Genomic DNA, 12,459 nt, shown 5'->3' on the forward strand with positions numbered 1-12,459 from the left:
AAGCCCCTAAGCCAGGGGTCCCGGTAGAATACAAAACATTAAACATTTTAACTGTTATGTAGAAGGGTGTGTACACATGATCTGGAAGTACGCATACCGACCTTCTTTGGCCTTGGTCCTGGGCAACCTGTAGCAATACACAGCTGCTGACTGCTAGCTTGGCAAGGAGTCTTCACTATTTTTATTTCTGGACTATTTCTCCTCTGTTCTTGTGGGCCACTGCCTATTCTGGCTGGAACAGTTCCATCAGGTCCTCTCTGGGATCTATTGTTGCAGGAATCCACATGGGCTTTTCTCGAAATATATAAACATATTCTCAACCAAAGGTTAATAAAGAAATCTTTTCTATAAATTAGACTTGGGATCCTTTTGATTTTTGTCTAAATGATTTCCTTTTAGTAGGTTTATTTTGACACTAAGATTTTATGGGTGTCTTGCTGTTAGCATTACAAATGAAAATTAGTTTTCAAAGTAAAAATTTTTTCTAGATGTAATTTACTTACAGGATATTTTTCCTTACATAATATTACTCCACTATCCTGCTTTTTTAAATTTAATTATTAGGAAGCTTTTAGAAAATTTTTAATACAGTCTTGATAACTTTAAATTTTACTTTTCTATACAAAAATATGACTGCTTTAGGTTCATTGCATGTTCAGCAATATTACTATGAGATGAACTATTCACTTATTTCAATTAGCCAATTTAAATTAATGTGAAAACTTAATACTCTAACAACAATCTTAGTTTACACTGTAAATATTAATGCAAAGGATTATTTTGCATCCTTGAGAAAGCCCTGAGTATTCCTGGTGTTAGGTTGGATTTAGATATTGAGCAGCTGCTGTCAGCCATGTCTCTTTCTGTTATCTGGGTCCCGATATGAGCTGGGCCCAGTCTCTGTTGCCTAGGTCCCGATCTGAGCTGGGTGTGGGAAGCAAAGCAGCCATGGGGGCAGGAGACCTCCCTCAGACGGGGCTGGAGTTCAGGCCCCTGCAAGGATGGGGGGTGAGGGTTTGTGCCCCACCTCTGTTGACCCCCAAGTTCTCTCCTGATGGCCCCTCTGCGACTGTTCCTGTCTTAGGTTGTTCCTTCCCTGAGGAATCTAACCCGTCTCTGGCTAATCAGCCATCCTCCGGGGCCAAGCAGGGTGATGTGAGGTTCAGTTCTGTCTCCTTGGTAGCCTAAGCCCCCGTGGCCTCCACGTTCGGCACTGACCACATATCTTGGGGAACCCAGGTTTCTTCTTCAGGGAGGGCCCAGCTTACGCCTTTGGGCAAGAGACAGATCCATGGTACCAGCCACCACAAGGCTTTAACCTCAGCATGAACAGAAAGTTCAGGCAACAACTGTGGGAGAGTCCCTCTTGGCAAAAAGGGCAAGAGAGGCCAATGTAGAATGCTCAAGTGCCTTCCAGGTGTCTTAATTTCTTTCATGTCCGTTTTAAAATTGTTGCTAAACATTCAAAGAATTAGTTTGTAACTTTGTTTGGGATAAGTGTACAATATGCTGTTGTAAAATATCAAAAATTATAATGACATTGTGGAATAATATCATGTAAGGATATTCTTTGCTCTAAGCCATGGCAATTTAATTTCAAACTGGAAGAAATATTTACTTACTTCGTTTTGCCCTTCTTAAGAGGACAAAACCTTTATAATATTTACAAAATATTTATTAATTTCTATTTGGTAAGGCTTTCCATGTAATTTCAAGTATATTAGATCTGTTTTAAAAAGATTTCCTTTAACCTTTTGCACTCGGATGTCGAGTGTGACTCAACATGGTTAGCATCGGTAGCAGCTCGTATGTCGAGCCACACTCGACACGTAGTTTCACCGCGGGGGGAAGAGGGATTTTTGTCTATTTTTCCAGTATCTTTTCTTGTTTTTATTAGCATGAAAGGACAAGTAAAATGTAAATGCCATCTCAACTGATGCCAAAAAAGAAAAAATGAAAAACCGATAATGCATGTGAAATTTATTAGGAAACTAGTACATGATCTTGTTGGAGAATTCAGAGATGGTACACTAACTTCCAGGGGTAGATTATTATCCACTAACTTAGAGCAACGTTTAGATGGAAAGCTCCATATAATCACACCTCACCCTAACAAAAAACACAAAGATTGTGTTGTTTGTTCTAACAGAAAAATCAAAGGAGGAAGAAGAGAGACGATTTATATTTGCGAAACATGTGAATGTAAACCAGGTCTTCATGTGGGTGAATGTTTCAAAAAATATCACACCATGAAAAATTATAGAGATTAAAATTACTCTTTGAATGTATCAATAATTTGAAATATTAAAAAAATCCAAATAAATAAGTTTGTATGAAAATAAACTCCAGTTTTTTATTCTACTGCCGCGCTTTGTAAAATCTGGGGTATTTAAAAAATTAAATCCCGAGTAGAATAAAGGAATCGAGAAAAAAGCAAGTGAGTACAAAGGGTTAAGAAGAGAGAATAAATTTCTTGTATTACTCCGGGCCCTTGGAGTTTTCCAAGAATTTTCTCTGTTAAGGCCTTGAAATTTTAACATGGAAAAAAACCCATCAAATAAATAAATACACACACACACACACACACACACACACACACACACACACACACTAGAGGCCTGGTGCATGAAATTCGTGCACGGGGGCAGAGGGGGTGTCCCTCAGCCCAGCCTGCAACCTAAATGTGCAGTCGGACATCGCTCTCACAATCCAGGACTGCTGGCTCCCAACTGCTCGCCTGCCTGCCTTCCTGATTGCCCCTAACTCCTTCTGCCTACCAGCCTGATCACCCCCTAACCACTTCCATGCCAGCCTGATTGATGTCTTCTAACTACTCCCCTGCCAGCCTGTTTGCCCCTCAGCCCAGCCTGTACCCTTTCCAATCCAGGACCCATTGGGGGAGGTCTGACTGCCAGTTTAGGCCCCATACACAGGGCAGCAACAGTTAGACATCCCTCTCGCAATCCGGGACTGCTGGCTCCTAACTGCTTGCCTGCCTGCTGGCCTAATCGCTATCTAACTGCTCCCCTGATGGCCCTCAATTGTCCTGCCCTGCTGGCCTGATGGCCCCCAACTGCCCTGCCCTGCTGGCCTGATGGCCTCCAACTGCCCTCACCTGCCCACCTAATTGCCCCTAACCACCACTGTGGCTTTGTCTTGAAGGAAGTTGGATGTCCAGAAGATGTCCGGTCATCTAGTCTAATTAGCATATTATACTTTTATTAGTATGCACGGTTACTGAGCAGTCCATTCTGGGGAACATGGGGAGGTCCATGCCTGCAGAGCTTTGGAGTGCAGACGTATTATTATATTGACCTTGAACATCCTGTGCTTCAATACAGTTGTGTTGTATGGGATTCAGCACATGCAAATTATCCTACACAGACGCAGGTCCCCAGCATGAAAGGTCCTAAAAGAACTTGTTTGTGGAGGGACAATGAGTAAAGCCTTCTTGTCTTCTTTGTTTCCCACCCTAAGCTTTTGTTCCTGTTTTGGTGAGATTTTCACCATTGACTTACCTTTGAGGCCAGCTAATGTATAACAGCTATTTCCTTAGAGTTCAACTCACTTGTCTTGAAAATCATTCTATGGAATCATGCCTAGTCATGATAGGGAAACAATTATCGCAAAAATAATCTGATTTCATAAGATCAACATGTACTTCACCAGCGTTTCCTTTTGTTCAGGTTGCTGCTGTGGAGCAGAGAATGTGGAGGTACAGACAGAACAGAAGGTTTCTGTAAGCGTGTCACAGGCCAGGAATCGCAAGTTAGCCTTGACTTCCCAGAAGAGCCACCCCTGTGAGAGTTGTGGACTCGTCTTGAGAAGGATTTTCCACTTGACTGAGCTGCAGGGAACACAGCATGGACAGATACAGCTGAGGTGTGGGGCATGTGCAAAACAATTTTATTTCAGTGCAAAATTTCAGCAGCAGCATGTGAGAGAGAACACTTTCATTGGGAGTGTGGAGAGGATGTCACTTGAAAAGATCTGCAATTTCAATGTGTCCCAGAATGATTTCAACTGTGTGGAGGTTGGGCAGGGCACATTTTCCTGGTCAGGGCATCTGCACGTAAAGGCTGATCAGACCAGGGACAGGCCTAATGATATTTCCAAGGGTGGATTGATGTTTCAAAGGCGAAAAGATTTTTACACCAGAAAAGAATGTGAGGAAAATCCTGGCAGCAGCAATCTTCGTCATCATCAGAGATTTCACACTGGAGAAAAGCCCTATAAATGCAGTAAATGTGGGAAATCTTTTACTTATTGGAGTAGCCTCCATTATCATCAAAGTTTTCACACTGGAAAGAAGCCTCACAAATTCATTGAATGTGGGAAATATTTCACCAGTGACATTGATCTCCATTGTCATCAGAGAGTTCACAGTGAAGAAAAGTCTTACAAATGCAGTGAATGTGGAAAGTCTTTTACAAGTAGCACTAGTCTCCAGTATCATGAGAGAGTGCACTCTGGAGAAAGGCCTTATGAGTGCAATGAATTTGGAAAATCTTTTATCAATCAGTCTCAACTTCATAATCATCAGAGAGTTCATACAGGAGAAAAGCCTTATGAATGCAGTGACTGTGGGAAATCTTTTACACTTAGGTCTTCCCTTCGTAAACATCAGAGACGTCACACAGGTGAAAAACCTTATAAATGTAGTGAATGTGGAAAATCTTTTACGACTAACAGTTACCTTCGTAGACATCAGAGAGTTCACACTGGCGAAAAGCCTTATAAATGTAGTGAATGTGGAAAGTCTTATACAAGTAGCACTAATCTCCAATATCATCAGAGAGGGCACACTGGAGAAAGGCCTCATGAGTGCAATGAATGTGGAAAATCTTTTAAGTCTGTGTCTCAGCTTTATGATCATCAGAGAGTTCATACAGGAGAAAAGCCTTATGAATGCAGTGAATGTGGCAAATCATTTTCAAATAGGAAGAACCTTCGTACTCATCAGAGACTTCATACAGGTGAAAAGCCTTATAAATGCAGTGAATGTGGGAAATCTTTTGCTGAGAGCACTACCCTTCATTGTCATCAGAGAGTTCACACTGGAGAAAAGCCTTATAAATGTAGTGAATGTGGAAAGTCTTATACAAGTAGCACTAATCTCCAATATCATCAGAGAGGGCACACTGGAGAAAGGCCTCATGAGTGCAATGAATGTGGAAAATCTTTTAAGTCTGTGTCTCAGCTTTATGATCATCAGAGAGTTCATACAGGAGAAAAGCCTTATGAATGCAGTGAATGTGGCAAATCATTTTCAAATAGGAAGAACCTTCGTAATCATCAGAGACTTCATACAGGTGAAAAGCCTTATAAATGCAGTGAATGTGGGAAATCTTTTGCTGAGAGCACTACCCTTCATTGTCATCAGAGAGTTCATTCAGGAGAAAAGCCTTATAAATGTAGTGAATGTGGAAAATCTTTTTCAAGCCGCAATGGTCTCCAATGTCATCAGAGAGTTCACACAGGAGAAACGCCTTATAAATGTAGTGAATGTGGGAAATCTTTTAAGGGTAGAAGTGGCCTCCATTATCATCAAAGTTTTCACACTGGAAAGAAGCCTTATAAATGCAGTGACTGTGGGAAATCTTTTGTCACTAGCAGTGACCTTCATTATCATCAGAAAGCTCATTCAGGAGAAAAGCCTTATAAATGTAGTGAATGTGGAAAATCTTTTTCAAGGATCGATGGTCTCCAATGTCATCAGAGAGTTCACACTGGAGAAAAGCCTTATAAATGTAGTGAATGTGGGAAATCTTTTAGATGGAGCAGTGGTCTCCAAAATCATCAGAGAGTTCACACTGGAGAAGGCCATTATGATTGCAATGAATGTGGAATATCTTTTAACACTCAGTCTCAACTTCATAATCACCAGAGAGTTCATACAGGAGAAAAGCCTTATAAATGTAGTGAATGTGGGAAATGTTTTGCAAGGATCTATGATCTCCAATATCATCAGAGAGTGCACACAGGAGAAAAGCCTTATAAATGCAGTGACTGTGGGAAATCTTTTAGATGGAGAAGTGGGCTCCAATATCATCAGAGAGTTCACACTGGAGAAGGCCATTATGAGTGCAATTAATGTGAGGTATGACTCAGGCATATTTCTTAATTTGCTCTCCACATAAAAGTCCAAATGTGAGAAATCTCTTAGATGTGTAGGAAATGAAGTTTCTTAGATAGGACTTAACTTGTGAATCCTCATTTTTCTGAATTGTATCTCATACATGTTCTCACCTATATTATGTAAAGTTCCCATAAGTGTTTTTCCTGTTGTGTGTGTTTGCTTTTATGTTGGAGCACTATGTAATTATGTTGCACTTTCTAACATACAGAGATGTCCTACCAGAGCTATGTCACTGCATATTTCTGTTCCTGAAGGTATTTCACCTGAACCACCTATAAGGCCCCTACAGATGGCAACAGTACCCATTGCAGTGAGGGGGACCCCTTTCAATGCAGAAACACTGACCTAATTGTTGAACCAGACTGCAGCCTATTAGATGGAACCATCTTCATCTAAACCTGCACCCAGAAATTTTTTTGAGGAAAAAAACTACAGGAGCGGTGTGTACACAGATCTGAGAGACTCCAAGCCTGTTTATCTTCTGTGGAGCTGTCATTGGCATTTATTATAATGAAGAGGTTTTGTGGATCCCTGTACCTTCTCACATTTTCCCATCAGAGCCATTGATGCTCTAGCAGGAGAACAAAAATGAATACAAAGGCTGTCTTTTTTCCAGGGATGTGGCTTTTTAGACCCAGGCAGCATTCCAGTGGGTTTGGGTGAAAGTTCTTAATTGTTGTATTTTCTGTCACTGAGATGAGACTCTTGCCCAGAGAGCATAAGATTGTGGATTGACAGATGAGTTGCCAAATCTGTTGTTCCAAAATAGGTGAACGGACATTTGTTTTATCTTGAACCATTCTTTTAACAGCTGTAATGAGTAAATTGCATGTGTTAAGTATAGTGTTTCATAAATATTGACATGTGCTTGAAACTGAAACCATCATTATACTCATAATACTGACCATATCAGTCATTGTGTATTTGTTTCATGACCTCATCTAATCTCTATCTGTTCTTCACAACTTTCCTAATACCCATGGATTTACATTCCATTTTTTTAAAGATCTTTGCTTTTTTAAAGTATTTTTCTGCTTTAATTTATATTTCATGAGAGGCCTGGTACACAAAATTTGTGCACTCGGAGTGGGGTGTCCCTCAGCCCGGCATGCGCCCTCTCGCAGTCTGGGAGCCCTCAGGGCAGGAGAGGCTCCTGCCACTGCTGCTGCACTCGCAGCTGTGAGCCTGGCTTCTGGCTGAGCAGTACTCCCCCTGTGAGAGCGCACTGACCACCAGGGGACAGCTCCTGTGTCAAGCATCTGCCCCCTGGTGGTCAGTGTGCATCATAGTGACGGGTTGTTCCGCTGTTCAGTCGATTTGCATATTAGCCTTTTATTATATAGATAAAGTTCTTGGAGAGTTATTAACTCATTTCGTTTTTTGCTAGATATTCTTCTTGTTGATGTTGTTAATCCTCACCCGAGGATGTTTTTCCATTAATTTTTAGGGAGAGTGGAAAAGACAGGGAAAGACAGAGAGAAACATTAATGTGAGAGAAGCACATTGATTGGTTGCCTCCTGCATCAGCCATCACCAGTGCCCAGGCTGGGAAGGAATCTGCAACCAAGGTACATGCCTTTGACCGGAATCAAACCTAGGACCCTTTGGTGTGCAGGCCTATGCTCTATCCAGAGCCAAACCAGCCAGGGTTCAGTAGATATTCTTATCTTTGAATATATCACCATCATGTCTATTTTAATAAATATTTGGTTATTTCTAATAAAGCTGGTATAAACATTTCTGTATAATTCTTTATGTGGATATAAGTTTATTTACTTTTGTCAGTCGGACATCCCCTGAAGGCTCGTGGAGGAGGGCACAGGCCAGGCTGAGTGATCCCCCCTGAGTGCATGAATTTCATACACCGGACGTCTAGCTTAAACATATTCTATAATTTTGTCATTCTACCCCACTGTTGTTCAATTGTATTTTTTGTAAGAATTTAAGGTGAGCCTTTTCCACATGTGTTAAACGCTTTTGTTGTATTAAAATAATATGATTTTATATTTTTTCCTTTATAATAAATATTTTAATTTGTTTATAAACATTTTTATTGATTTCATAGAGCATGGGAGAGACAGTGAGAGATAGGAACATGAATTTTCAGATTACAGCCGGCATGACTCAGTGGTTCCTCATGGACCTATGAACCAGGAGGTTACAGTTCCATTCACAATCATGGAGGATGCCTGGGCCTCGGTTAGATCCGCAGTGTGGGGCATGCAGGAGGCACCTGATCCGTGATTCTCTCTCAGCATTGATTTTTCTCTCTGTCCGTCTGCTTTGAACTTAGGCTCCCTATGCAGAGACATTCCCAGGACAGGTATTTCTCACTCCGAGATGCCATAAACATCTCTGTCTTCGGGAGCATTTTTATAAGAAATAGGATCTATAACAAGCACCCATATGATTGTCAGCTGATTTCTTAACAGAAACTATGCAGGACAGACAGGAGTGGCAAGAAATACTCTTAAGTGATGAATAGCAAGAACCCACAACCAAGATTACTCTACCAGCAAATCTATCATTCAGAATTGAAGGTCAGATAAGGAGCTTCACAGATAAGAAAAAGCTAAAGGAATTCATTACCACCAAACCAGTATTATATGAAATGCTGAAATGCATTCTTTTTTTAAAAATATATTTTATTGATTTTTTTATAGAGAAGAAGGGAGAGGGATAGAGAGCTAGAAACATCGATCAGAGAGAAACATCGACCAGCTGCCTCCTGCACATCCCCTACCGGGGATGTGCCCACAACCAGTGTACATGCCCTTGACCAGAATCGAACCTGGGACCCCCTCAGTCCGCAGACCGATGCTCTATCCACTGAGCCAAACCGGTTTCGGCAAAATGAAATGCATTCTTGATGAAGAGGAAGAAGAAGAAAAAGGAAAAGATAAAAATTATGCACAACAAATACATATCAATCAACAAGTGAATCTAAAAATCAAGTGAATAAGAAATCTGAACAGAATAAACCGGTGAATTTAATAGAATCAGGGGCATAGAAAGGGAGTGGACTGACAATTCTCGGGGGGGGAAAGGGGTGTGGGGGTGCGGGAAGACACTGGACAAAAATCGTACACCTATGGATGAGCACTGGTGGGGGCAGGGGTGACAGAGGGTGGAGGGGAGCTATGGGGGGAAAAAAGAGGAACAATTGTAATAATGTGAACAATAATGATTTATTAAATTTTTTTTAAAAATCGCAGAAAGCCACCCATTGTCTTCAGTATCAGAGAAGTGTAAACAAGTATCCCAGAATGCTGGTGAACCTTGAGCGCATGTCAAGGGACAGAGCTATGTACCAATTACTTAGTCCAGACAATGGGAGCTCAAGCTATTTCCTGACCAAATAGTCTCAGGGTAAATCCTTCTAATATTTACCTGCCTAAGAGCTAGATGTGTATCCAAAATTGAATAAAAGTTTGGTGAGGCCGAAACCAGTTTGGCTCAGTGGATAGAGCATCGGCCTGCGGACTGAAGGGTACCAGGTTAGATTCCGGTCAAGGGCATGTACCTTGGTTGCGGGCACATCCCCAGTGGGGTGTGTGCAGTAGGCAGCTGATCGATATTTCTCATCAATGTTTCTAACTCTCTCCCTCTCCCTTCCTCTCTGTAAAAAATCAATAAAGTATTTTTTTAAAAAGGATTAATTATATTAAAAAGTGAGAGAACAGAAGGAAATGCTCAAGGCTCAGGTGACTTTGTTTTGTGTGTCTGTGTGTGTGTGTTTAATTCTCACCAGAGGCTGTTTTTTCTTCCTTTCTTTTCTTTTACCCCTCCATTTTCCCTCTGAGATTCTGCACTCTGTTTCATGCTTCCATGTCTCTGAATCCACTGCATTCAGCAATTTATTTTGTTAATTAGATTCCAAAAATGAGTGAGTGTGTATGACCCACGTCCCATGTGATTCAGGGTTCAGGCTCTGAAGGAGGGGCAGCTCCCAAATGAAAGAGCAACACAAGAAACAATAATTTGGAAATATTGGGGGACCAGGTGGGTGCTCACCTCCAGAGGAAGGACTTCTTGTGGGCTCCAGTCTTGCCACCCTTTTATTCAATTTTGGGATACACCTATAGCCCTTAGGCAGGCAATTTCCAGTAACAGGCAGATTAAACTAACAATAAACAACAAAGAAAAATAATAATCAATAGGTAAATATCCAATAATTTCCTTTTCAAACAGGTTGAGCCCTGACTGGTTTGGCTCAGTGGATAGAGCGTCGGCCTGCAGACTGAAGGGTCCCACGTTCGATTCCGGTCAAGGGCATGTACCTTGGTTGCGGGCACATCCCCAGTACTGGGTGTGCAGGAGGCAACTGATCAATGTTTCTCTCCCATCGATGTTTCTAACTCTCTATCCCTCTCCCTTCCTCTATGTAAAAAATCAATAAAATAGCCAAAACCGGTTTGGCTCAGTGGATAGAGCGTCGGTGTGCTGACTGAAGGGTCCCAGGTTCGATTCCGGTCAAGGGCATGTACATTGGTTGCGGGCACATCCCCGGTAGGGGGTGTGCAGGAGGCAGCTAGTCGATGTTTCTCTCTCATTGATATTTCTAGCTCTCTATCCCTCTCCCTTTCTCTCTGTAAAAAACCAATAAAATATATATTTTTAAAAATCAATAAAATATATTTTTTAAAAAACAAGTTGAATCTGCAATGATCGATTCTGGAGGCGGGATGCTCTAGCCTTTCCCTGGACCACCACTTATAACACCTTTTATTCCCCACTGTTACAGCGGCAGCGAGTAAATTTGCTGGAGAAGTGCCTGACCCCGCATTCTGACATGCTGGAATCACTTTTGTGATGGTACTACTTTTTCCCAGAGGCGTAAGGCATTTCTAACAATCAGCATTGGCATTTTCATCAGGTAATTGCTGAAATAAAATGTCTCCTGCTGCTGAGCTTTTTCAAGTTTTGACTCACTCTTTCTCAACATTCAAAATCTAATGTACCTTCTTCAGGAAACCAAGGGTTATGGCTATGTTCTCTAATAACATCAAGCCAAAACTAAGAGAATACCTTCTGAAACTAATTAATTAAGCATGCAAACCAAAAGTCTACAATAAAATTTCTCACTTTTTAACCGAATTCCGCCCCATTAGCCTGGCTTTGAAAATATGTTCCCACCCTACTTACAGATCGCAATTTCTGCAGCTGATTGTGGGCTTTGCTTTCAGTGAAATTCCCCACCCATATGGTGAAATCTTTTCCCGCACCTATCCGGTAAACTCTTCGGTTTTTGCTCTAGGTGAAGTCTTCTCCTCCAGACTTTTGTCATTGAGGCACCAGATGTGAATTCCCACATCCCGTGTGTTTCAGGGTTCGGGCTTTGGAAGAGGGGCCAAATGAAAGAAGAAATGAGACAAGAAACAATAATTTGGAAATATTTGGGGAGCAGGCGGGAGCCCAGCTCAAGAGGAAGGACTCCGCTTGGGCTCTGGACTCGCCATCCTTTTATTCAATTTTGGGATACACCTATAGCCCATAGGCAGGAAATTTCCAGTAACAGGCAGACTATCATATAGGTCAGTAAATATTTGAAAGATTTACTCTGAGACTATTTGGTCAGGAAATAGCCTGAGCCCCCATTGTCTGCACTAATCAATTGGTGCATAGCTCTTTCCCAGATCCTTGTTTACACTTCTCTGAGAGTGAAGACAATGGGTGGTTTCCTGCAAGTGAGATCAAGTGATACTTGTCTTTCTCTGACTGACTTATTTCACTTGGAATGATGCTCTCCAGGTCCCTCTATGCTATGTGAAAGGATGAAGATTCTTCTTTTTTACTGCTGCATAGTATTCCATGGTATAAATGTTGCACAGGTTTCAAAAATATACATATTTTTACTGATTTCAGAGAAGAACGAAAGGGAGGGAGAGAGAGAGAGAGAGAGAAACATCAATGATGAGAGAGAATCATTGATCAAAACTGCCTCCTGGTCACTCCCTACTGGGAATCAAGCCTGCAACCTGGGCATGTGCTGTTGGCTTGACTCGAACCTGGGACCCTTCAGAGTGCAGGGTGACGCTCTATCCACTGAGCCAAACCGGCTAGGGCTGTATCACAGCTTTTTTTTATATATATAATTTATTGATTTTTTTTACAGAGAGGAAGAGAGAGGGATAGAGAGTTAGAAACATCAATGTTTGAGAGAAACATCGACCAGCTGCCTCCTGCACACCCCCTACTGGGGATGTGCCTGCAACCAAAGTACATGCCCTTGACCAGAATCTAACCTGGGACCCTTCAGTCCGCAGGCCGACGCTATATCCACTGAGCCAATCCGGCTAGGGCTGTGGCACAGCTTTTTA

The 12,459-nt window shown here is 41.7% G+C and overlaps 1 protein-coding gene across 2 annotated transcripts in view; it reads left to right on the forward strand.

Moving 5' to 3' along the window:
- The window catches only part of LOC307116570 (uncharacterized protein), a 35,921-nt gene extending 27,388 nt beyond the window's left edge, over nucleotides 1-8,533 (forward strand). The window contains exon 3 of one of the 2 annotated variants that reach the window (XR_013815227.1): nucleotides 3,687-3,799. Coding sequence is in view for 1 of the 2 variants with exons in the window: in XM_079800649.1 (XP_079656775.1) it covers nucleotides 3,687-6,094 (2,408 nt within the window). In the remaining variant the exon portion in view is untranslated. Of the gene's footprint in view, nucleotides 1-3,686 lie in introns of both variants that reach the window. The other variant, XM_079800649.1, reaches the window with a different exon arrangement.
- Nucleotides 8,534-12,459: the final 3,926 nt, after the last annotated feature.

Source organism: Cnephaeus nilssonii (genome assembly GCF_951640355.1).
Source record: "Cnephaeus nilssonii genome assembly, chromosome: 20".
Lineage (NCBI taxonomy): Eukaryota > Metazoa > Chordata > Mammalia > Chiroptera > Vespertilionidae > Cnephaeus > Cnephaeus nilssonii.